Raw genomic sequence first — 21,605 nt, 5'->3', positions numbered from 1 at the left:
GATTATTATCTTGATCACTCTCTACCTTGACTTTTTGGACCAGCACCTCCCTAACCCTGCCCTGATCCTCATCTGTCCTCTTGTTATTCTCTGACCGAGGATGAAGGCAGATTTAGCCCAGCTTTCTGGAGATTGACAAGCAGAGGCCTCAGCAGCCCAGACCTTGTTACCTTCTCCTCCTCCTCCACACTCTAGGACACCCAGGGGTCCAAACACTGACAGTTTTCCTAGAAGCAATATTGACACTGTTGCAGTCTGAATATCATTCTTATCATTGTAACTTTGATTCCAAACAAAAAAGCTAGCCTAGTTTTAAACCTAGCAATTTAAACCTAGCAGAAGACTGATATAGAAGAATGGCCATGAATTCAAGGTCAAACAAGCATTAAGGCAAAATATTATGTAATCTCACTCTGCCTGGAATGGTTGGGAACAAAATCTCACAGACATCACTGTGTCTCGAAGAGTTGGGAACACACTCTCACAGACATCCCTGTCTGCAAGGGTTGGGAACACACTCTCACAGACATCCCTGTCTGCAAGGGCTGGGAACACACTCTCACAGACATCCCTGCCTGCAAGGGTTGGGAACACACTCTCACAGACATCCCTGCCTGCAAGGGTTGGGAACACACTCTCACAGACATCCCTGTCTGGAAGGGTTGGGAACACACTCTCACAGACATCCCTGTCTGGAAGGGTTGGGAACACACTCTTATAAGTGATTCTTCACAATTCCCCCCACCCCCCGCCTAGCAAAGCCATCAAGAAGCATGCCCAGTTCCGGAACATGTGTAACAGCTTCTTCGTGGACCTGGTCTCCACCATGTGCTTCAAAGATGACACCCCTCCTCAGGAGAGCGTGATTGACAGCCTGTTGTCCTTGCTCTTCATTCAAAAGGAGCGGCTGAGAGACGCTTCCCAAAGTGAGTTGCCTGCTTCCCATAAATGTAAAACCCAGATTTCAGCTCAGCTGTGTACAGTGATGTGCACTACAGCGCCCTCTCTGGTTGCAGAGCATCGTGAACACACAAAGTCTCTGTCTCCATTTAACGATGTCGTCGACAAGACTCCTGTCATCCGCTCTGTGCTCCTAAAACTGCTTCTCAAGTACAGGTCAGTGGCCCTCATCTGAAGCTTTGATTCCCTTGGCCTTTTGTGACTGTGTCTTGGCTACATTACGGCTGGAAGCTGATATGGTCCGGAGAAGCTGCTTCTGTGTGAGCAAACCCAGCTCAATTGAAGGCTGTGTGCTTATAGTGAGCAGGGAACTGGAACTGAATCCAGCAGCCAAGGGACAACGCAGGCTTTTACATCTGTATATAAAGTACATGTGACCACACCCAAAGTGAATCAGTATCTTAAAGACTATTGGCTCAAGGAGTTCCCACAGTACCCACAGGCCATGGAAGGGCCCAGCAGCAAGTGATACTTATGAAGAAGCCATGGTGTGCTTCTGGCCCCAGCTCCTATAACCTAACTGTGGGACACATGGCTTGCTGTCCCCCACTTCCTGTGCTCCACTGAATGTGGCTATGTACATAGGTCAGACGGAGTAGGATACATCCCTTCCTCTGTGCCAGATGTGCCGAGTCAGGGCTGCAGCTATCCAAGTGGCCACGTGGTCCCAAGCCCCAACTCTTTCTAGAATCCTATCAAGGCACTCCCAGCCTTTTGGGTACCTGCAGTGGCGTCCTTAAGGCTGCTGTAGACAGTCTGGGGTCATAGTCCTGGTTCTCCTCACCACTGAGCACACAGGGCTGTGGAAATACAAGTTTCATGCATTTGCTTTCCTACGCCATGACCCTTAAGGGTAAGAACCACTGTTCTGTGGGGCCAGAAGCGCTCATGGACCCCAGCGGCATAGTAGAACACAGTGGTCACCTTAGAGTCACGTGGAGTTACTCTGAGTTAGGAACCAGCTGCTTGTTTCAGGTTGGTGGAAGAGCAGCTTCAGGAGCACAGAGCTGGGCCCACGGGCATTTTCCTGAGAACAGAGTGATCCTGTCTCAGCTAAACACTATGGTTTTGCTGCCAATAATACAGTTTAACCATTAAGTCAGAATTTTAATTTTAGACATTATGTATCCTCTACCACAAGCTGATCCACTTTCTGTGCAGATCCATGGTGATATTAATGACTCTATATTATGGAGTATTTTTTCCAGGGCATTCTACAATAAAAATGTACCAATAGTGCAAGAGTTTTCAAATGACCAGTGCTTGGTGTCACAAATCATGTGTACTGCCCCCCTCACCCAAAGACTCCAGGAATTAGGGATGCAGTTAGACAGAGTGCTTGTTTGGTGCATACTAGGTCTGGGGTTAGAGCTTACAGAGGGTGGGGTATGGGTTTCGCATAAACTGACATAAGCAGGAACCATGTGTCTCTTTCTACAGCTTCCATGAGGTGAAGGATTACATCCAGAACTACTTGACCCAGATAGAGAACAGAGCATTCCCAACAGAAGATAAAACAGAGCTGTACCTGCTCTTTATCAACTGCCTGGAGGTATGACGGCTGTCTGTAAATGGAGGTGTCTCTCCTGCCTGCTCCTTCCCAAATAACCTTTAAGAGGCTTATATTAATTATAAATATTTAGCCGATGGATCAGGCTCACTACTAACTAGCTCTTAAAGTTAAATTAACCCATTTCTATTAGTCTGTAATTGCCAGGCTTACCAGTACTCTGGCATCTTGCCCCTTCTCCTGTATCTCTGCTTGGATTTCCCACCTCACTCTATCCCGCTTGCCAACGGCCAAAGCAGCTTTTTTTACCAGGCAACGAGAGCAACACATATCCACAGCGTACAGAAAGACATCCCAAAGCAGCTGTCCCTGCGTTTCTTTTGAAAACTGACCCACGCAGTTCATACAGGGAAAGCATTTCTGAAAGCCCACAGGACGCCACTCTAGTCTGTACAACAGAGATGCGTCCTTCTGTGTGACTGCCCTCTACAGTGGGGGTGCAGTCATGGGCTGCCTGATGGTCTGTCAGTACTTCCTATCCCTCAGGGGCCACTGTGGGGCGATAGCACTTAGTGATGTCCAAACCGTCTTCACTCTGTAAGCGACTCTGAAGTTTGCGCAGCTGAGCTCCCAGTGATACATTTCCCAGACGGTGACACATGCACTGCCACTCACTACAAAGAACAAAAGCACCTCAGCCCGGAGTGTAGCACAGAACTGGCCGTGGTTACCCTCAGCTCATCTCTATGGACACTTTCTACCATCCCCATATTAATTTCACCTTTCGCCTTGTTCGTTTGCTTGCTCTCACCCATCTTGCTCTGACACAGACAGGAATGCTACTTTTCCACGATTCCCAAAAATGTGCACTGCTGCTCTCCATGCGACTGCCTTTCCCACGCTCTACACGGGGCTTTGCTGATGCAGACTGACGCCCTGCTCTCTGTATCCCTCATCCCTCAGGACTCCATCCATGAGAAGACAAGTGCAGGCTGTAGAAGTCACAAGCGGGACCTGAGAGAGGAAGGCCATTTCCTTAGGACATACTCCCCCGGAAGGCGAGGCCCAGAGCCTGCCAGCACAGCTTCGGTGGAGTACCTGCAGCAGGTGGCCAGAGTCCGCCTCTGCCTTGACCTGGCTGCTGACTTCCTCTCGGAGCTTCAGGGAGGCTCAGGCAAGTGTGCTCTACAGAGATGCTCGACCTCAGAAGTTCGGGATCTATGGAAACCTGTTCTTAGGACATTGCTGTCCTCTTCCACAAACCCTGTCCTCTGTGTTCTTCCAGCAGGGGGTTGTAAAGAGCAGGCTCGGGGCCTCTGGCTGGCTTTCTGAAGTCCTCCCACTGTCCCTCACCTGCTCTCTCCCCAACCCCACAGAGCTGTCTGAAGATAAGCACTGCTTCCTGAAGCATGTTGAGCAGTTCTGCACCCGCGTCCAGAATGATTGGCACCGTGTGTACCTGGTGAGGAAACTCGCAAGCCAGCGTGGGATGGAATTCGTGCAGAGCTTCTCCACCCAGGGCCATCCATGCCAGTGGGTGTTTCCCTGGGGTGTCGTCGAACAGCAGGTGAGGAGCAGGGTCTTGGGCGTGAAGGGCAAGCTTCTCACAGCCCTGTTTGCAGCAGACTCTGGCTGGACTGTGCTGCTCACCTGAACCCTCCCCATCCAGATGGGAAATGGGCATTGCCTCTGCTTCAGCATGAGTTAAACCACCCTACAGCAGGGGATATTGGTGTGTGTGTGCGTGCGTGTGTGCGTGTATGTATGTGTGTGTGTGCGTGCGTGTATGTGAAGTTCTGGTGTGTTCAGGTTTGATTTCTCACATAGCTGGATACAGAGAAGGTAAATGAATGTTTCTGCCCTGACAGAAAACTGTGTCCTTTCTCGCTCTGGCAGCTGGAAGAGAACAGGAAGGCAGAGCTAAGAGCGATGACTGAAGTCATCTAAGGTCTCACTCTTGTGCCTTTCCTGGAGCACAGAAGTCAGTCCTCACTGTAAAATGGCACTAACAATCCTGGTCTTTTTCTTCTTCTTCATTATTATCATCATAATCATCCCCACTGGGGCTTAGAAGTGACAAACTTTTTGTCTCCTGGGCTCGATGCAATGCTGGGTGTGGATAAAGCAAGCAGCTACAAAGTCCGCATAGGCCCCACCCAGACATCCAGGCTACAGAAGACTCAGATAACTCCAAAGAGAGTCAGCAGGGGTCCCTCTTCAGCCACCTCCATGTTTCGGGGGACCAACTGGTGTTTTCGTCTTTCTAGAGTTCTTTGCAAATACCTCTCATTATCCCATTGTGATTAACCCTCTGTACTTCTGGGATTGCAGAAGGACGACCCGAGCCAGATGGACCGGTACCTAGTACATGGTGATGAATACAAGGCTCTTCGTGATGCAGTGGGCAAAGCTGTGCTCCAGTGCAACACCCTAGACATAGGGGCTGCTCTGACGGTAAGATGCGTCTGGACTTCTCTCTGGTACCATGGATATTGGGGCTGCACTGATGGTAAGATGCGTCTGGACTTCTCTCTGGTTCCAGGAGGGACTCCCTGGAGGCCTGCATCTTCCTGCACATACGTCAAACAATAGACTGTGCAACTGAGCAGCCCCTAGAGTGACACTGCACTAGCAATCAGATGTGCCTGCCTCCTGCCCTACAAGGGAAGCCTATGGCTAAAACGTGTGTAGTGACACTTGAGCTGGCCTGTCGGTACCGAGACTCTGGTGAGGAGCTGCTCCAGGCTCACTCAGGACTGAAAAAGGCTGGCACTCCTCACAAAGTTCCTCTGGAGAGTCGTGGCTCACACATGCTCCTGACTGTTCTGAGGATGATGCCAGGGTTTTATTCCTACCTTCAAACTGTTCTCTCTCTGCCTGTGTGAGTCTCTGCTCACTCTGCCATTGTGTTGAGAAGGGAAATCAGACACTGTCTTTGCTTAGGAAACAGTCACCAAGGGGACAAATGCTGGCTGTCTAGCAATATGCGTGAACCACGGAACCCCAGAGCTGTGGCCAGAAGATGCTCCCCCTTCCTCAGATATGTTCAGGGTCAAGGGCCTGAGAAGAGCTATATAACCTCTAAATTTCACTTGAGGTCTTTGCCTTTGCAGGCCTGCGGAAGCCCCAAAGCCCAGCAGACGGCCTACTTACTGCTGGCCTTGTACAGAGAGGTGACTTCTTTGTACCATTCCCGCAACACCACCCTCCATCCAAAACCAGAGGTGAGCAGTCCAACACAGCAGGGCTTTGTGTCTGCAACCTCATCTCTGAGAGGGATTTCTGAATTAAAGTCACAAACTCAAATTAGGCTCATAATTCTCTATGATAGAGGTTTTTAACCTTACTAGATGGAAGACCTATTTTCACTTTAACCCAAAGGTTGCAGAATTACAACTAAAATTGAGTTCAAAACTATAAGATAACATGGAACTGTTTCTATGTGAGGTCTCTGCTCTGAGGAACTGCCCTTCAACTGTGATCGTTCATCCACATTTACCTTGATGTTTGCTATTAAAATGTGGATGATAAGGCACAAACCACGAAATTTCAGTGTTCTGTGTTTTCTGCAGTACTTGGGATGGCACTGTGCATGCTGGGTCTGTGCAGACCACAGCATCTCAGCGGGTCTGTTTTTCTGTTTCTGTTTTTTGAGCCAAGGTCTTCTGTACATATGTAGCCCAGGCCATCCTCAAACGCATGAACCTCCTTCCTCTCCTTCCATGTCCAGGGACTACACATGTGCATTATCACACCCATGTACAGTGTTGGGGCTTGTTGTTTCTTTGCTTTTTGATACAAGGTATCATGGAGTCTGAGCTAGTTTTAAACTTGAACTTCTGATTCTCCTACTTCTACCTCCCAAAGGCTCACACGTGTACACTGTGCCCAGCCCTACAATGTTGTTTTGAAACATGTTAATGTTAAAACATCTTCCTCATCAGCAATGCGAGGCTATGAAGGAATTCATTGAGGAAAGCAAGATCCTTTCCACTCCTGACATTGGCTGCTTTGCCAAGTCGCTAGTGGATAATGCTCTGCCCCTGCTGCGGACCAGCTCTGCTCACCGCAGCCTGGAAGGAACAGTGACAGAAATGGCCGTCCATGCTGCAATCATATTCTTGTGCGGACAAAACAGAGTCTTGGCGCCCCTAAGGAACCTGGCCTTCGATCCGGCCAACATGGCAGTAAGATCACTTCAGTTTTCCCTCTGTATCTTCAGGGCTTCGTCCCTGTGGACAGCAAACCTGTGGACTTGGGAACCGTCAAACCCATGTGTTTTATTTTAATCCATCTGCCCACAGTGGGGGTGGGAACTTGGCCTCCCTCTGCTGTCTCCCCGAGACTCCTGAGCATTGTAGTATTCAGATTCGGCTGAAATAAGTGATACAGTCTGGGTAGTCCAACTGTGGCGGTCTTCACACTGGAGAGGCCGAGAGCTCCAGAGCTGCTCAGTTCATGAGGCCTCTGTAGTCCCAACCTGACACTGAAGGCCCAGAGGATTCCTGGGGAGACACTGATGTCGTTTACAGATGGCAGCAGTAGCAACAGGCAGACGAACTCTTCAGTAACAGAAGCAGTAGATGAACTTGCCAGCACGATGGGAAGGGAAAGAGGCAAAGAGCAAAGCTTTCCCAGGACCTCTCACATGGAAAGATGCCACTCACATTTCGTGTGGCTGTTCCCAGTTCAAATAACCTCATTATGAAAATCCCTCATTTGTATGCCCAGCGGTTTATCTCTTGGCTGATTCCAGATCCATCAGACTGAAGCCAAGATTAGCCACCATAGGCATCCCTGATAAATAGTTTTAGGCTGACAAATCAAGGCCTTCCTTGCTCTGGCCCATAGTTCTAAGGCCACATTGTCACTTATCCTGACCCATCCTGATTTGGTCTTTCAGAATGCTTTCCTCCCAACAATGCCTGAAGACCTGCTGGTTCAAGCCAGGAGCTGGATGGGTCTGGAAGGTGTCCAGTGGTACAGTAAGTGTTGGCAATGTGCTCCTCTGAGCACAGATGATCAGCCTGTGACTACACAGGCCTTGGGTTATGCTTGGGGTCCACAGTTGCTTTTGGTGACCTGCAGGTCAACAGGGTTATACAGGATCTAAGATCTGCTTGCCACGTAGTCCTTACCCTCTTACATCTGAGTCCAGGCAAGGGGCCTTTTATTGTACTTTCCAGAACATTTCATTTGGGAGAAGAAGGGACTTGAAACATTGTGAAACTCAGAGAAAGACAGCACAATACAGCAGTTTCTGACCCAAAGATAGCTCTTCTGATGTACAGAACTGGAGGGCAAGTCACGTGACAAAAGGCTTTGTGTGAATTTTGATGTTGCTTTGAATAAATAATCTTTTAAAGTATTTGTAACGTTGTGGCCAATAACAATAATAAATCCGAAGAAAAGAAAGGAGGAAAATACTACCCACCATACTGCCAAGTTAACTACATGTGAATCGGGAATCTAATTTCTCTTGGTTTCTAAAACTAAGGTCAGACATTTCTCACTACCACATGTATAATAGCACGGGGCACAGGTCAGACGCGGGCTTACAATACACTGGGTAGTTCAGTTCCTACAGACGCTCTGAGGTCGTATTATCCTTGGTCAGGATCAGAAGGGCATAGTGGGCCCCAGTGGGTCATGTGGCCCCTTACTAGCTAATGTGTGTCCTATTCTTTTAACAGATTGTCCTAATGGCCATCCGTGCTCTGTAGGAGAGGTGAGTTTTGGTGTTTGGCTGGGTGGAAGCTCAAAATGTGCTCCCTCCAGGCTGAGAAGAGGGGAAAAGAATGAAACCTTGCCCTCTGGTGAACCACAGGCTTGCTCTGAGGACCACTCAGGGAATTCCAATAAGACTGACTGCTGAGGGCTGTTCTCCCATGGTCTTCATGCAGCACCGTGGGCAGGCAGGCTCCACTGGGGGCCTGCTCTATGATTTTCAGGACAGGCAGCAGCATGCTTGGTGTCTGTGCAGTAGATTCTAGTGCCAACACCTACGGGAAGTGCAACAAGCTACAATGTTTCCAGACGTTGTCTCAGGGTCATGGACCACAAAGGGCTGCTGGTTGGCAGTCATGGCCTCCTCAGACCACACAACAGGGGTCACTGTACAGAATGTGAAAGACATCCAAGAGAGGGCCATGGAGGAGAACGAATGTAATCATCATTCGGGGAAATCCATGTCCATCAAGGCCCTGTGTGTGCTGAATGCCAGGGCTACCAGGTATGGGTGAGACATATTCATTAAAGACGAGACGTGGAGAGAAAATCCAGAAACAATTGCTTACCTTTTCTCAGATTCATGTACTTGCTTGTCCGTGAAATGTGGCAGAAAGAGGCTCTTCCCCAGGCTGCTCTGGGCTATGGAGAGCTATGGCTGCTTTACTGTGCTATGGGCCATGTCTTGTAGAACATATGCACACCATCTAAGTTTTTTTTTTGTTGATGTTTTTGTTTGTTTGTTTGTTTGTTTTTGATTTTTCGAGACTGGGTTTCTCTGTAGCTTTTTGGTTCCTGTCCTGGAACTAGCTCTTGTAGACCAGGCTGGCCTCGAACTCACAGAGATCCTCCTGCCTCTGCCTCGCAAGTGCTGGGATTAAAGGCGTGTGCCACCATCGCCCAGCCTAAGTTTTTCTGATTTTCCAAGATAGGGTTTTTCTGGTTTTCCTGAAACTCATTTTGTAGACCAGGCTGGCCTTGAACTCACAGAGATCTGTCTGCCTCTGCCTCCGAAGTGGTGGGATTAAAGGCGTGCGCCACCACTGCAGAGCTCCTTCTAACTTTTTTAAGGGGTTAAGAAATGTTAGGTTAATAAATATTATGGTTGTATTTTAAAAAAATAAAATAAAAATCTTCCCAGGCAGTGGAGGCGCACACATTTAATCCCAGCACTTGGGAGGTAGAGGCAGGTGGATCTCTGTGAGTTTAAGGCCAGCCTGATCTACAGAGCGATTGCCAGGACAGGCAGTAGAGGTACACACAGTAACCCTGTCTCAAACAAACAAACAAACAAAAATCCCAAACAAATAAATAAATAAAAATCTACCATGTATATAAAAAATCATGATGGAAACAAGTAATAGCCTGTATCCTGGTGTTAGTCAGTGAAGCCCTACGCTGAGTGCATACATCCAGGAAAGGGATAAAGAGCTAGTATGAGAAAGCAAAATGTGCTCAGGGTTTCCTATCAGGTGCCAATCCATTTGGGATTCAAACTTAAGTCTACTTTTGATAAAAAGTCTGCATTTGCCCACGGTTAACATATTACAGTTAGTGTCCACCCTGTCCCCATATCACACCCCCAATATATACATGCACAGATGAAGCAACCCCAGTGACCTCCTATGGCTGAGCAGGGTTGCTACACAGCGGCAGTCATGCATGAAACATTACTGTTCACTCTAGTGCGGCAAGCCAATGCAGCAGAGCTTCTGTCCGGACTGCCGAGCTCCGATTGGAGGCCTTAATCACAGGCCGAATCCGGGCTTCCATCCTACCAGGTACGTGAGCTGCTCCTCCTAGTAACTGGCCCTGGGCTTCAGGACTGTTCCTACTCTTTCTCCTAAACAGTCACTAACTTGTGACACTATCATACTTCTGGATCTATGTCATGCTCGCCACCAGGGCCAAGGTCCCTGTCATCAGGAATTCATAAGGTGCTGTCACTGGTCTTAAACACAGAGGGCCTGCCCACTAATACTTGCTAATACAGACATGCTCTGTGGGTCCTTGGGCTTACTCCTTGTAGAGGTTTGTGTCTGTAAGCAGATGTCCTGATTCAGGACAGTCGCTCCAAACAACTAGAACAGGATCTGCCTGTCTCAGCACACGCTGCCTGACTTACACTGGAAACTATCTTAGTTCTCTCTCATCTCCTTCCCACCCACCTGTAGTTTGGAGGTTTGGTTTGGCTTTTATTTTATATTGTTTAGTTTTGCTTTTAACATAGGATCTCATACTTGGCAGTCCTGCTACTCATGGCCCAGGCCTGTCTCAGCCTCTTGAGTGCTAGGATTACAGGGAAATGCCACCACACCTGACTTGTTTTTGTTTTTCAAGATGAAGGACACATAATTGGACTTGTCAAATACTGCCATGCTCTGGTTGGGCGGGGGCTGAGTTTTAGGACACCCACACCACATTCTAAGACCCTTTATGAAAGTTTTCCCTTCTATAAGGGAGCACAGGAATTAAGGAGAATGACACCTTTCCCGTATGCTTGGCATCATCTAGATCGTCCACAGTGCCTGTCACAGTATGAGCGTTGTAGAAAGACTTGTCCTAGTGCACTGTTAGGGAACTTGCACAAGAAAGCAAAGCTGCCCTGGCTTTGGTTTGTAGTTGCTTGGCTTTGAAGGGACAGAGGGTCTGTTCCAGCAGACGTCACAGTTTAAATAGCAGTCTGCTCCCCGGCTTCTGACAGTGCAGCTGGTCACACCCTTAGGATTGGTTGGTGGGCCTGATGCAGTCCGTATATTCTGGGCCATCTGTGTGAAAGCTTACAACACCCCAGCTGCTCATCTCCAAGACCTAGCAGAGTTCTCCACATGCAATATCTTTGCAACTGAGTGCACACACTGCATCTGCCACCTACTACACATGATGTGAAATGGTCTGCAGACCTTGGATCCCAGTTTACAACTAGAGAAATGAGAAGAATGTGGAAAATACAAACATGGGCACAAAATGTCCCCACTCCAGCTGCCCAGAGATGACGCCTGCTTCTGTCCTGAGGCCTTCTCAGGGATCAGCAGCCATGGCCATTTCCTGTACCAATTTAAACAGGGTCCTGGGGTAGTCAGCCAGCCAGAAGGCAGGTCTGAAAAGAAAATGATGCAGAGGCAGGTGTCCCAGGCTAGAAAAAGGACTTTCAATGTTGTTTGCTCGGAGCATGGAGCCCTATCTCCCAGTCCTGAGGGCCTGAGATGCCCCTGTAGCTAAGAAGAGCAGCCTCTTTCAATCTCTCCCTTGTCTCTTCTCTTCCTTTCCAGTATTAATGAGGACAGAACACAGACCGGCCACGTGCTGGGCGACCCACAGCCCAGTGGTGAAGCAGTGGCATGTGACCGAGGGCTGTCCCCAGTGGTCTTCATTCTTACCCGGCTACTCACTCACTTGGCTATGCTTGTGGGAGCCACTCAGAATCCCCAGGTACTTGTGATCAGCTGCTACACAGGGGAGGATCCTGCTGTTGTTTCCAGTCAGCCCTTTGCTCACCGAGGTCTGTGAAGTATGAGTGTGTTGTTGGTACCCAATCTGCCAGGTAAAAGAAACCTAACGTCTCCTAGCCTTCTCCACCACAGCATGGACTGGGATGAGTGCTTGTCAGATTATTTATTATCCATTTCTTTGCTTTTTCCCAGACATAGTCACTCTGTAGCCCTGGCTGTCCTAGAACTCACTCTGTAGACCAGGCTGACCTCAAAATTACAGAGATCTGTCTATCTCTGCCTCCCAAGTGCTGGGATTATTAATGGCCTGCACAACCACTGCCCAGCAGAATTTTATTTTTTATTAATATTTTTTCACAGTGCTCCAGAGGTCATAGTTCTATTACTGAAGCCCAGTTTGTTTATTTGAACTGATACCAACAATTTTCTACATTTCTGAGACTAGAGGTCTACTGTACAGACATGTCAGCACAGATTCACTTTCCAAGTGCAGCATGAGGAAGCTAAGGTCATCTGTGCTGCATCTCTCTCACTTAGCATTAGCCAAGAGGAGGGCAGTTCAAGGTTGAGGCCATCTACTCTCAGTCAACACCACAGGCTGCTTTACCTGTCTCTTCCACCTGTGCTGATACATCATGCAGAAGCCAAGCTGGTGTGCTCCTCCTGGCCTCTCCTGAGCTCACCACCTCCTCTTACACGAAGTGTTCTGAACTTTTGTTTTGTTACTCGCAGGCCCTGATCAGAATCATTAAGCCTCCGGTCCAGGACCCACAAGTCTTCCTGCAGCAGCACATCCAGAGAAACCTGGAACAGCTAAACAAGATGCTGGGCAAGAGTGCAGACGAGACCACACATGTGGTACACCACATCCTGCGCTGTTTGCTCCAGGAACGGCACCCCACGTTTGGCCAGGGTAAGCAAAGGGGCAAAGGCTAAGCTGGGCTGAGGGGTCACTTCCCATGGCTCCTGCGCGAGTAAACTAAACTTGAGCTAAGCATGGTAACCTGGAACCCTAGTACTTGGGAAGCTGAGGCAGGAGGATTGTTGTGAATTCGAGACCAGTATGGGCTTCACAGTAAACTTCTTTAATAAACAGAGAGGGGATGGGAGAAAAAGCATGAACTCTTACTGGGGTAGAGAGGCTGCTCTGTTCCCCCATCCATCCACATACCTAACAAGGACCTCTGACCTCTGCTTCTCAGGACTGTTTACCGCAAGTAAAAACCCACTGTGTTGGAGACACGTGTCCTCCAAAGCAGGCGATGTGTGTCCAAGAGTCAGTCACTGTCCTTACTTCTGCTCATTACTAAAAATTCCATGGCTGTGCGCTAGCCCCAGAGTTGACAGCGCACTGTTTCCATGTACACAGCGCACTCAAGACAAAGCAAGCCTCAAAGTCTACTAGGAAAGGCAGTAAATGTCACTGCAGATGGCAGTATTGGATTTTTTATTTTGTTTTGTTGTGATGTTTTTTTCAGTTTTTTGAGACAGGGTTTCTCTGTGCTTTGAAGCCTGTCCTGGAACTAGCTCTTGTAGACCAGGCTAGTCTCAAAGTCACAGAGATACCCTGCCTGTGCCTTCCGAGTGCTGGGATTAAAGGCGTGAGCCACCACGCCTGACCCACTGTGCTACTTTATAATAAGGCAGTGACAATAAAAAGTGCCACCTGCAAACAGAGCACTCATTCCTCTGGGCCTCCCTCCCAGTCAGTATTGCAGAGAATTTGTTCCATGGGTTTTAGTTGTCCTGTGATTTCACACAAATGACACAGTCCTAGAAGGCTCCACCACTCAGGATCTGCACCACCTTCATGGGTCCTTCTTGCTCTGCCTGCCGGTCTGAGGGATAGCAGCTGGAGTAGCTAACGGTGGCACTGGCCTCTGTCACTGTTCCTGGGCTTGTGATTTTTAGGTTCTGTCCTTAGTACTTTTGTTCAAATGGCTTTGTGGTGGCAGCAATCAGTCAGAGGACATGTCTGAGGTTGAAATGCTGTCACAAAGGTGGGAACAGCAGAGACTGCGTCCGGGACAGTTCACATCCTTAGGGAACTTAGGAAAGGGCTTACTTCCCCCACATAGGACTTTCTACTGGCAGTTACTTCATGCTTACTGTATGCAGGCTGTTTTGGCTCTTGTTCTAGAGCAACCCACACGTTCTTATGTTATTTGTAGGTGTATTAAATTTTAATGCAGAGTGGTCAACCAAAAGATCCAGAAACAACTGGGAGAAGCATCTTGAAGCTCTTCTTCTACCTGAATTGGAGGTGAGCTGTGACGGTCACTGAGCACTTCTCTAGGATAGTGTAGGGGTCTCCCACATATCTGTCGAGCAATCTTTGCCCATCATCCCTGGGGAAGAGCTGCAGGATCCTCTACCAAGGTTCAAATTTCAGTGTCCTCATCCTCCAGCTTGTTTATAGTCACTGTAGACAGCAGCATCTGAGGGTGGGGACCAGACATTCTATCCTGTAGAGACCTGCTGGGATGCACAGTAGTCGAGGACGAATGACCCTTCTGTCAGAGAGGAGCAATGCACAGCACAAATAAAGTGAGGAAAGAAAAGCAACAGGTGTGGTCCTCTTCGTCCTCTGTGCACAGGGAGGGAACCCCTACAACAGGTACTGTTGGATTACAGCAGAAACCAGCAATGGGACAGGCAAGACAAGGAGGGCAGCCACAGTGAGTTACTAGGTGTCCCAGCCTGTGTGCGGCAGTGCCTCAGTTGGAAAATTCTGTGCCATTTTCTTCACCCAGCATCTTGACCAAACCTTGGCAGCTGTAAATGCTCTTATCAGCCAAGATGAGCGCATCAGCTCCAACCCCGTGGCCAAAATCATATACAGGGACCCAGCAACCTTCCTGCCTCACTTGCCCCAAAAGAGTGTGGTTCATTGCTCGGAGATTTGGAGCTGCAGGAAGAAAATCACAGTGGAGTACCTGCGGCATATTGTGGAACAGAAAAACGGCAAAGAAACAGTGCCTGTCCTCTGGCGCTTCCTCCAGAAGGTACAAGTGACGCCCAGGTGACCTAGCGTTTTCTGTGCAAATGATTCCCAGGAACGAACAAGCCCTGAACCTTTGTTCAGAATAGTGGTGCCTAGGGTGGAGCTCTGAACAGAACATGGACAGCAGGAGACTCAAGGAGAGAGGGAATTCTTCAGCCCTGGCTTGCAGTCTCAGGCAGTTTGAAGCAGAGTCACATGTAAAATACATAACAAGTTGGTCAGTGGTCACCTGAAGAGAACTTGAAAGCCAGGAGACCACTTAGCCACTCAGGAACAACACTGAAGGTACAGGTCTTGAGCCAGTTCTCCTCCTCGTAGCTTGGGGCAGGTGACCGTCTGCAGAGCCTGCTGACTGCAAATATTATTAGTATGTAAAACCTTCCTCCCAATCTGTAGACCTTCTAGGCACAGACTGAAGTGGGGATGTGGGCTGGAAGCAGGGTGAAGAGCTATGAGATGCAGTAATCCTGTCTAAGACCCAGAAACACTCGCAGTTCCTGTACCCACTGGGGTCCTCGAGCATAGTGGGTTTCCACGAGAACCAGTGTTTGCAGACAGCGAGTGACTCAGAAACTTCTGGTGTTCACAGAAGAAATGTCCTCATGTCAACGCTGTGACTTCTCTTGGGTAGTTTTCTTTGGCTGAGGAAGCTAAGGTTCGAGGCTTTGGAACAATAGCCAGTACTAACTTTCTCTTCTCTTTATAATTTAATAATGATAACTATTAAACATAATATACACAGGTAAAGGGGCCTGTGCGACATTTCTATAGATGCACACAGAACACACTGCTGATGCCCCCTTCTTTGCCAACCTTTCTACCTCTCTCCTCCATCTGCTGCTCCACAGATGGGCTGAGAAAGCGGTCACCTGATCAAATCCCTGTCTTTCTGTCCACATGGAGCGCTCTGAGGTGGTCCCTGGAGATCAGTGGAGTAGAGCAGTGATTGCCATCCTTCCTCCAAGTCAACTTCCCTTCGCCCGTACATATGAGTGTCTGGTGCTTATCTTTCTGTATCTGACTTATTTCATTTAATAAAGTGACCTCCTGGGGTAGGAGAGATGAACCAGTCATTGAGAACACGGGTTGCTCTTCCACAAGATCTGAGTTCAATTCCCAGCACCCATATGGCGGCTCACAACCATCTATAGTGGGATGTGACAACATCTACTGGCGTGCAGACAGCCATGCACAGAGCGCTCATGTACATAACATACATAAATCTTAAAAACAAATGTAAAGTGATCTCTAAGCCAACTGTATCCATTTTTGTGCTGATGGCAGGACTGTATCCATCCTATGCTCGGAGGCTGCGTGTCCACCTCTGAGACATACACCACACATTCTCTGCCCATTCGTCTGCTGACAGGCATCTAGGCTGAGGCTGTCTTAGCTGTTGTGTGTGCTCATGTGACCTCATTTCTGTGAGTGCAGAACCAGAAGAAAGGCTGGACTGTGTGGTGATTAATGTTTAATTTTTGAGGATGCAATGCTAATCCCTTTTCTGCACATCCTGGCCAGCACCTGTCCCTTGCTGTTTTCTCACTCACCTGCTGACTGGTGAGATGGTTTTCTACCTGACAGGTGCATTTAGATTCCTGTCCAGAAACCACTCCTTACCCAGCATGTTTCCCTGTTTCTTCTGGAAGTTTTGGGTCCTACAGTTAGGTATTTCGTCTATCCTGGGTTGATGTTTTACTGGATGAGACGGGATGCAGTCTTCAAGGCAGCTCGGTCCCGTTGGATCTTGGCACATAGGTTTGGCTCTGGGTGGGCTGTGTGTAGAACAGTGTAACCCTGCAATCCATTTGTGGGTTCATAGTGAAAGAATGGGGTGGCCCTTACTTGTATTTAAATTCTAAGGTGCATCCCTATGTAAGATGAAACACTGACCAGATTGGATCAGCAGCACCAATCCCCCACAAAGAATACGTGTCTGACAGCATTTCTTAGATTAATCAGAGGCATCACTATTACCCATCTTCCTTTCTGCAGGAAGCAGAACTGAGGCTGGTGAAATTCTTGCCTGAGATCTTGACCTTGCAGAGAGATCTAGTGAAACGATTCCAGAACGTTTCAGAAGCAGAGCACAGTTCGATCCGAGGTTTTATTGGCAGTCACCAATCAGGTATGTCTCTGCCCAAGTTCTAAGAAGAAATCAGGACCCTCTGTTTACAGAGGAAGGGACGAGGGCTCTGTTACAGGGGCCATGTGTCTTGAGCTTTCAGCATGAGGTGAGGAGACACTAATTCCAGCCAGCTCGGCTGCAGCAGGACAGCACAGAGTTGGTTCTATCCAGAGATCAGAACTTGTACTGTGTGGATCAGAACTAGGCTGTACTGTTGTCATGGTTCTCACCAAATGCTTTACTCAACAGATGGGCTGAGAAAGCTGTACCGTGATCGGATCACTGTCTTCCTGTCCACCTGGAACGCACTGAGGCGGTCACTGGAGACCAATGGTGAGTGTCCTCCTCCCCCAGCAGAGTGTCACAGGATGTGCTGCGCACACTGCTCTGCATGGAGCTCTGCCTGTTACGCCAGCACCACGCAAGCTCTCTAGGTGTCTCCATTTGGAGCCTGTCTTAGTTGGAGTGACAATGGCTGTGATGAAACAGGATGACCAAAAGCAAGTTGAGGCAAAAAGGGTTCATGTGGTTTATCTCTTCCTCAGCACTGCTCATCATCAAAGGAAGTCAGGACAGGAACTTAAGCAGGGCAAAGACCCAGAGGCAGAGCTGATGCAGAGGCCATGGAGGGCTGCTGCTTTACTGACCTGCTCCCCACAGCTTCCTTGGCCTTCTTTCTTATTCAATCCAGGACAACCATCCCAAACATGGCAGCACCCACAATAGGCTGGGCTCTCCTCCATCCATCACTAATTAAGAAAATGACCTACAGCTGGTTCTTATGGAGGCATTTTCTTAATCGAGGCTCCCTCTGGGAATCCAGCTGGTGACAAGTTGACATAAGACTAGCCAGTACAGGATCTGAGAAGTATGATGGCATTAGAGCCTCCCTCTTCTTGAATCCAAAAACCGGGTTTCAAGAGAACTGGAATCACTGAAAACTTGCCAGCACATCTGGTAGAGGCAAGACCTTAATACCAGGTTCTTAATACCTGCAGTGTGTCAGCTGGTGGGACTGTATCTGTGAGCCTCTTTCCCTCACCTTGATCAAACAGCATGGAGCAAGCCCTATCTTGCTGCTAAGGAATAACCCTGTCATTTCCAGGTGAGATCAAGCTACCAAAAGATTACTGCAGCTCCGACTTGGATCTGGATGTTGAATTTGAGGTCATCCTTCCACGGCGACGGGGCCTGGGCCTCTGTGCAACTGCCTTGGTCAGCTACTTGATTAGCCTGCACAATCAAATGGTCAACACGGTGCAGAAGTTCTCCACGGAAAACAGCAGGTGTGTGCCCAAGTCAACAGAACTTGGTGCTTGTCCAGCCCTAGGCTTCTGAGCCCCTGCCAACTTCTGCTCTTCAATGGCAGACCCTCCCTTAGCCGCTCTCTCCAGAGTCCTGCACAGACATACAGCTTTCCCCTGCTCAGTTCACAGAGCACGAAGCAGGGGTGTCTGCATGTGTTTGCTTTTGATATCAATCATGTGTCTTGTGTCCCTCAGCTATTCTGTAGACACCTCTGAGGTTACTGACCTGCATGTCATCCACTACGACGTGGAACGGGACCTGATTCCACTGATCGTCTCCAACTGTCAGTACCAAGTGCAGCAAGGTGGAGAAACCTCACAAGAGTTTGACCTGGAGAAGATCCAGCGGCAGATCAGCAGCCGCTTCCTCCAGGGCAAGCCCAGGCTGACCCTGCAGGTAGGCTGAGCCTCTGCTAGTTATATGCTTGGTGTGTCTGTCATGAGTAAGGGACCCTTATTCATGTTTTGAGGGACACCACAGTGCACTATACCAGCCACAGTCTTATCTGCTTCATCTCCTTGCCACCCAAAGCATGCATGGTCACAGCTCCATCAGCCTCCCCCCTGTGGTGATCTCAAGGCCTTTGGTACAACCCTCTGAAACTCAGTCTCCCAAAGGCATCCTCTGGTCTCAGTGGACTTAGCCTTTAGTTTTTCTGACATAATTAAGGACATTACCAAAGAACTCTGCCACTGTTGCACTGGTCCTCAGCACTCTGTGCCCGGGTACCAGTGTGCCTTCTGTGTGTCCTGATCCATTAACTGCCATCGCCTGTCATTTTAGCCATCTATCCTGGCTCCCTGGATCCTCTCTGTATTTGATGCCCAGCATGGCATCCTACTGCCTCCCTTCACCTGGCACAGAAGGCCCTATGGCCTGGCTCCAGCTCAGATTTCCAGTTACCTTAGCTCAATTAATTGCCTGCCCTCAGACACAGGATTCCTGCCACCAAGGAACACAGTGGCAGAGCCACATCTCTGTTCCTGATCTGGAGAGCTGGTGATCCAGTCTGGTCACATACATTACTCTTGTGTGTTTATCTGTGTCCATAGACATCCATTAGTTTACCGTGGAGTCTACAGTTAGGCTGTGACTTGGAGCCCAGAGTGTTTCTGATTCACTCTGACAGCTGTGCTGTCCAGAAGAGTGACCTCCTTGTCCAAGCTCTAGACTTAACAGTTACTGAAGGGCTGGTAAATGGGCTGTCCTCCTGCGCATGGTCCTCTGGGGCCCCGTGCATACTCAGTGTCGCGCAGCATCTATGTGGCAGTATCCCTGAGGCCACTGCAGCAAGGCTGGCACCAGCTGTGTCGCTGCTTCCAAAGACAGCGTCTTCAGCAGACTTCCTGCAGCAATGCCGCCTTTCCCAGAAACACCCTGAATAGCGGGGTCCCGCTGCTGAGGTACTGGGGGACCACTGTGGATTTCACCTCTAAGAACCTCTCTCTTCCAATTTAGGGAATACCCACCCTGGTGTACAGACATGACTGGAACTACGAGCATCTCTTCACGACCATCAAGAACAAAACGGCACAGGTGCTCTTGACAGCCCTTGTCCTTCTCTGGGAGGCTCTATCCACCCCAGATAGCTCCCGCCTCATCCTGTGTCCACTGTGAGCACTAGCGGCTCAGTGTCTTTTGAAGAACCCCAGGACTCCTGTAAGCTGGGCTTACTATACAGGAAGCAGGGCAGCAGTTCACCAAGCTTTTCTGTTCCGTTTACACAGTCATCATGAGGAGCAGATTTCTAGTAACATATCACAGCTGTGTGCGCTGAGGCTAAACAGCCAGAAAACTTAAATGTGTCCCTGCTCATTCCTAGCAAGTCTGAGAGGAAGCTGAATGGCTGTGTCCCCTCATAGGATTGTTTCTGTCTTGTTGATTTTGTTTGTTTTTTGAGGTGGGGTTTCTTTGTACAGGCTTAGCTGTGCTGGAACTAGCTCTGTAGACCAGGCTAGCCTCAAATTCAGAGATTCATCTGCCTCCTCAGTGTTGGGATTAAAGGTGTGTGCTAGCACCGCCTGGCTAGAAGCTTTGTCTGAGGTTCAGTGAGTTTGTCTCCATGACTGTGGAGTCTGTAGTGCTGCCTGCACTTAGTGTGCTTTCTACTCAGCTGTCCCAGCTGTACCTTGACCTGTGACAAAGGTATACTCTTGCCTGTTGGTGAGAAACAAGATGCCAACCACAACCCTAACCTTGCGTTTTGTTCCCCAGAGCCCACTCACCAGCTCAGCCATCAGTGCCATCAGAGGACAGCTGCAGTCCTACAGCGATGCCTGTGAAGCCCTGTCTGTCGTAGAAGTCACCCTGGGTTTCCTGAGCACAGCTGGTGGGGATCCTGGCATGGACCTGAATGTGTACATTCAAGATGTCCTACAGATGGGCGATCAGACAGCGCTGATCTTAAAGGTAAGCACCAGTGCTGAGCCTGCAGGAATATCCCAGGAATCCCAGTACCCTGGAGGGTGAAGCAGGAAGATTGCCAGTTCCAGGTCAGCCTGGGCTACAGACTGAGTTCCAAGTCATAGTATGCTACTAAGCAAGACCTCAAAGCAGAGAGGGGAAGTCCTATTGGAAGGAGTTGCATGGGAAATCACATGACCCTCCCAGAAACTCCAGATTCCTACCTAATTCCACCATGCATTCATGTCAGAACCCCAGAAAGGGGAACATCAAGAGCGTTCCTCACACAACCAGTCCAGCATGCACACAGCACACTCGAGAAGGAGACTGACCATCTAGGCTGTCACCATCTGTGAGCAGTGCAGATCTGCACAATGTGTGATGTCACAACTCCCTGCGGCAGAACTTGGGGACTGTGAGGGATGGGTCAGCTCCTTTGTGGATGTGACCGTCTCATGACAAGGGAAACAGAATGAGCTCAAGACAGAAGTGGGGGGACATGCCTATTGTGTGCACTTAGACTCCTTAGTGCACAGGGGTGACACATTGGGGCTTTGGCCTTCCACCGAGGTTCTGCTTTGCTTTCAGGCCTTAAACAGATGTCAGCTGAGACACGTCATTGCCCTCTGGCAGCTCCTATCTGCACATAAGTCAGAACAGCGCCTTCGAATGAACAAAGTGAGTCCCACCTCTGCTTTCTGCTGCGGAGGGAGCAGCGAGCACCCGGGTCTTCCCAGGTCTTACTGTACGGCTTGTTGATCCTTCAGGAGCCGTTTCGGGAAATTGATGTCAAGTACAAAGAGGACCTCAGTCCGCAGCACACAAGGCTCCTCAGCACATTCCTGAATGAGGCAGGCTTGGACACCTTCCTCCTGGAGCTCCACGAGATGATCGTGCTGAAACTCAGGGGCCCCCAGGCTGAGAGCGGCTTCAACCCCAATTGGAGGTAATGGCCTTGTACAGCTGCTGGCAGAATGCCCTGCTGTCCAGTGGCTTCCCCTAGACTTGAAGATACTCCCAACTTATCCAAGACCCTTTCCTTATAATTTTCCTTGCCTTTGCTATTTTGTACCTTTGGTTTGTTTTCAGATTTTTAAGACAGGATTTCTCTGG

General features: G+C 49.1%; 1 protein-coding gene across 1 annotated transcript in view; it reads left to right on the top strand.

Moving 5' to 3' along the window:
* Positions 1 to 21,605, top strand: part of Rnf213 (ring finger protein 213) — a 97,190-nt gene that overhangs the window by 72,510 nt on the left and 3,075 nt on the right. The window contains exons 45-67 of the mRNA XM_075989899.1: positions 757 to 926; positions 1,017 to 1,116; positions 2,401 to 2,512; positions 3,434 to 3,644; positions 3,847 to 4,037; positions 4,802 to 4,924; positions 5,584 to 5,694; positions 6,415 to 6,657; positions 7,374 to 7,455; positions 8,164 to 8,198; positions 9,884 to 9,978; positions 11,470 to 11,629; positions 12,382 to 12,562; positions 13,821 to 13,912; positions 14,403 to 14,654; positions 16,649 to 16,781; positions 17,031 to 17,114; positions 17,887 to 18,067; positions 18,284 to 18,485; positions 19,548 to 19,625; positions 20,304 to 20,498; positions 21,081 to 21,170; positions 21,260 to 21,438. Coding sequence (XP_075846014.1) covers positions 757 to 926; positions 1,017 to 1,116; positions 2,401 to 2,512; positions 3,434 to 3,644; positions 3,847 to 4,037; positions 4,802 to 4,924; positions 5,584 to 5,694; positions 6,415 to 6,657; positions 7,374 to 7,455; positions 8,164 to 8,198; positions 9,884 to 9,978; positions 11,470 to 11,629; positions 12,382 to 12,562; positions 13,821 to 13,912; positions 14,403 to 14,654; positions 16,649 to 16,781; positions 17,031 to 17,114; positions 17,887 to 18,067; positions 18,284 to 18,485; positions 19,548 to 19,625; positions 20,304 to 20,498; positions 21,081 to 21,170; positions 21,260 to 21,438 — 3,300 coding nt within the window. The remainder of the gene's footprint in view (positions 1 to 756; positions 927 to 1,016; positions 1,117 to 2,400; positions 2,513 to 3,433; positions 3,645 to 3,846; positions 4,038 to 4,801; positions 4,925 to 5,583; positions 5,695 to 6,414; positions 6,658 to 7,373; positions 7,456 to 8,163; positions 8,199 to 9,883; positions 9,979 to 11,469; positions 11,630 to 12,381; positions 12,563 to 13,820; positions 13,913 to 14,402; positions 14,655 to 16,648; positions 16,782 to 17,030; positions 17,115 to 17,886; positions 18,068 to 18,283; positions 18,486 to 19,547; positions 19,626 to 20,303; positions 20,499 to 21,080; positions 21,171 to 21,259; positions 21,439 to 21,605) is intronic.

This window comes from Microtus pennsylvanicus, chromosome 11 (genome assembly GCF_037038515.1).
Source record: "Microtus pennsylvanicus isolate mMicPen1 chromosome 11, mMicPen1.hap1, whole genome shotgun sequence".
Classification (NCBI taxonomy): domain Eukaryota; kingdom Metazoa; phylum Chordata; class Mammalia; order Rodentia; family Cricetidae; genus Microtus; species Microtus pennsylvanicus.
Note: the sequence above shows the minus strand (reverse complement) of the source record. Positions and strands in the feature narration are given on the sequence as shown.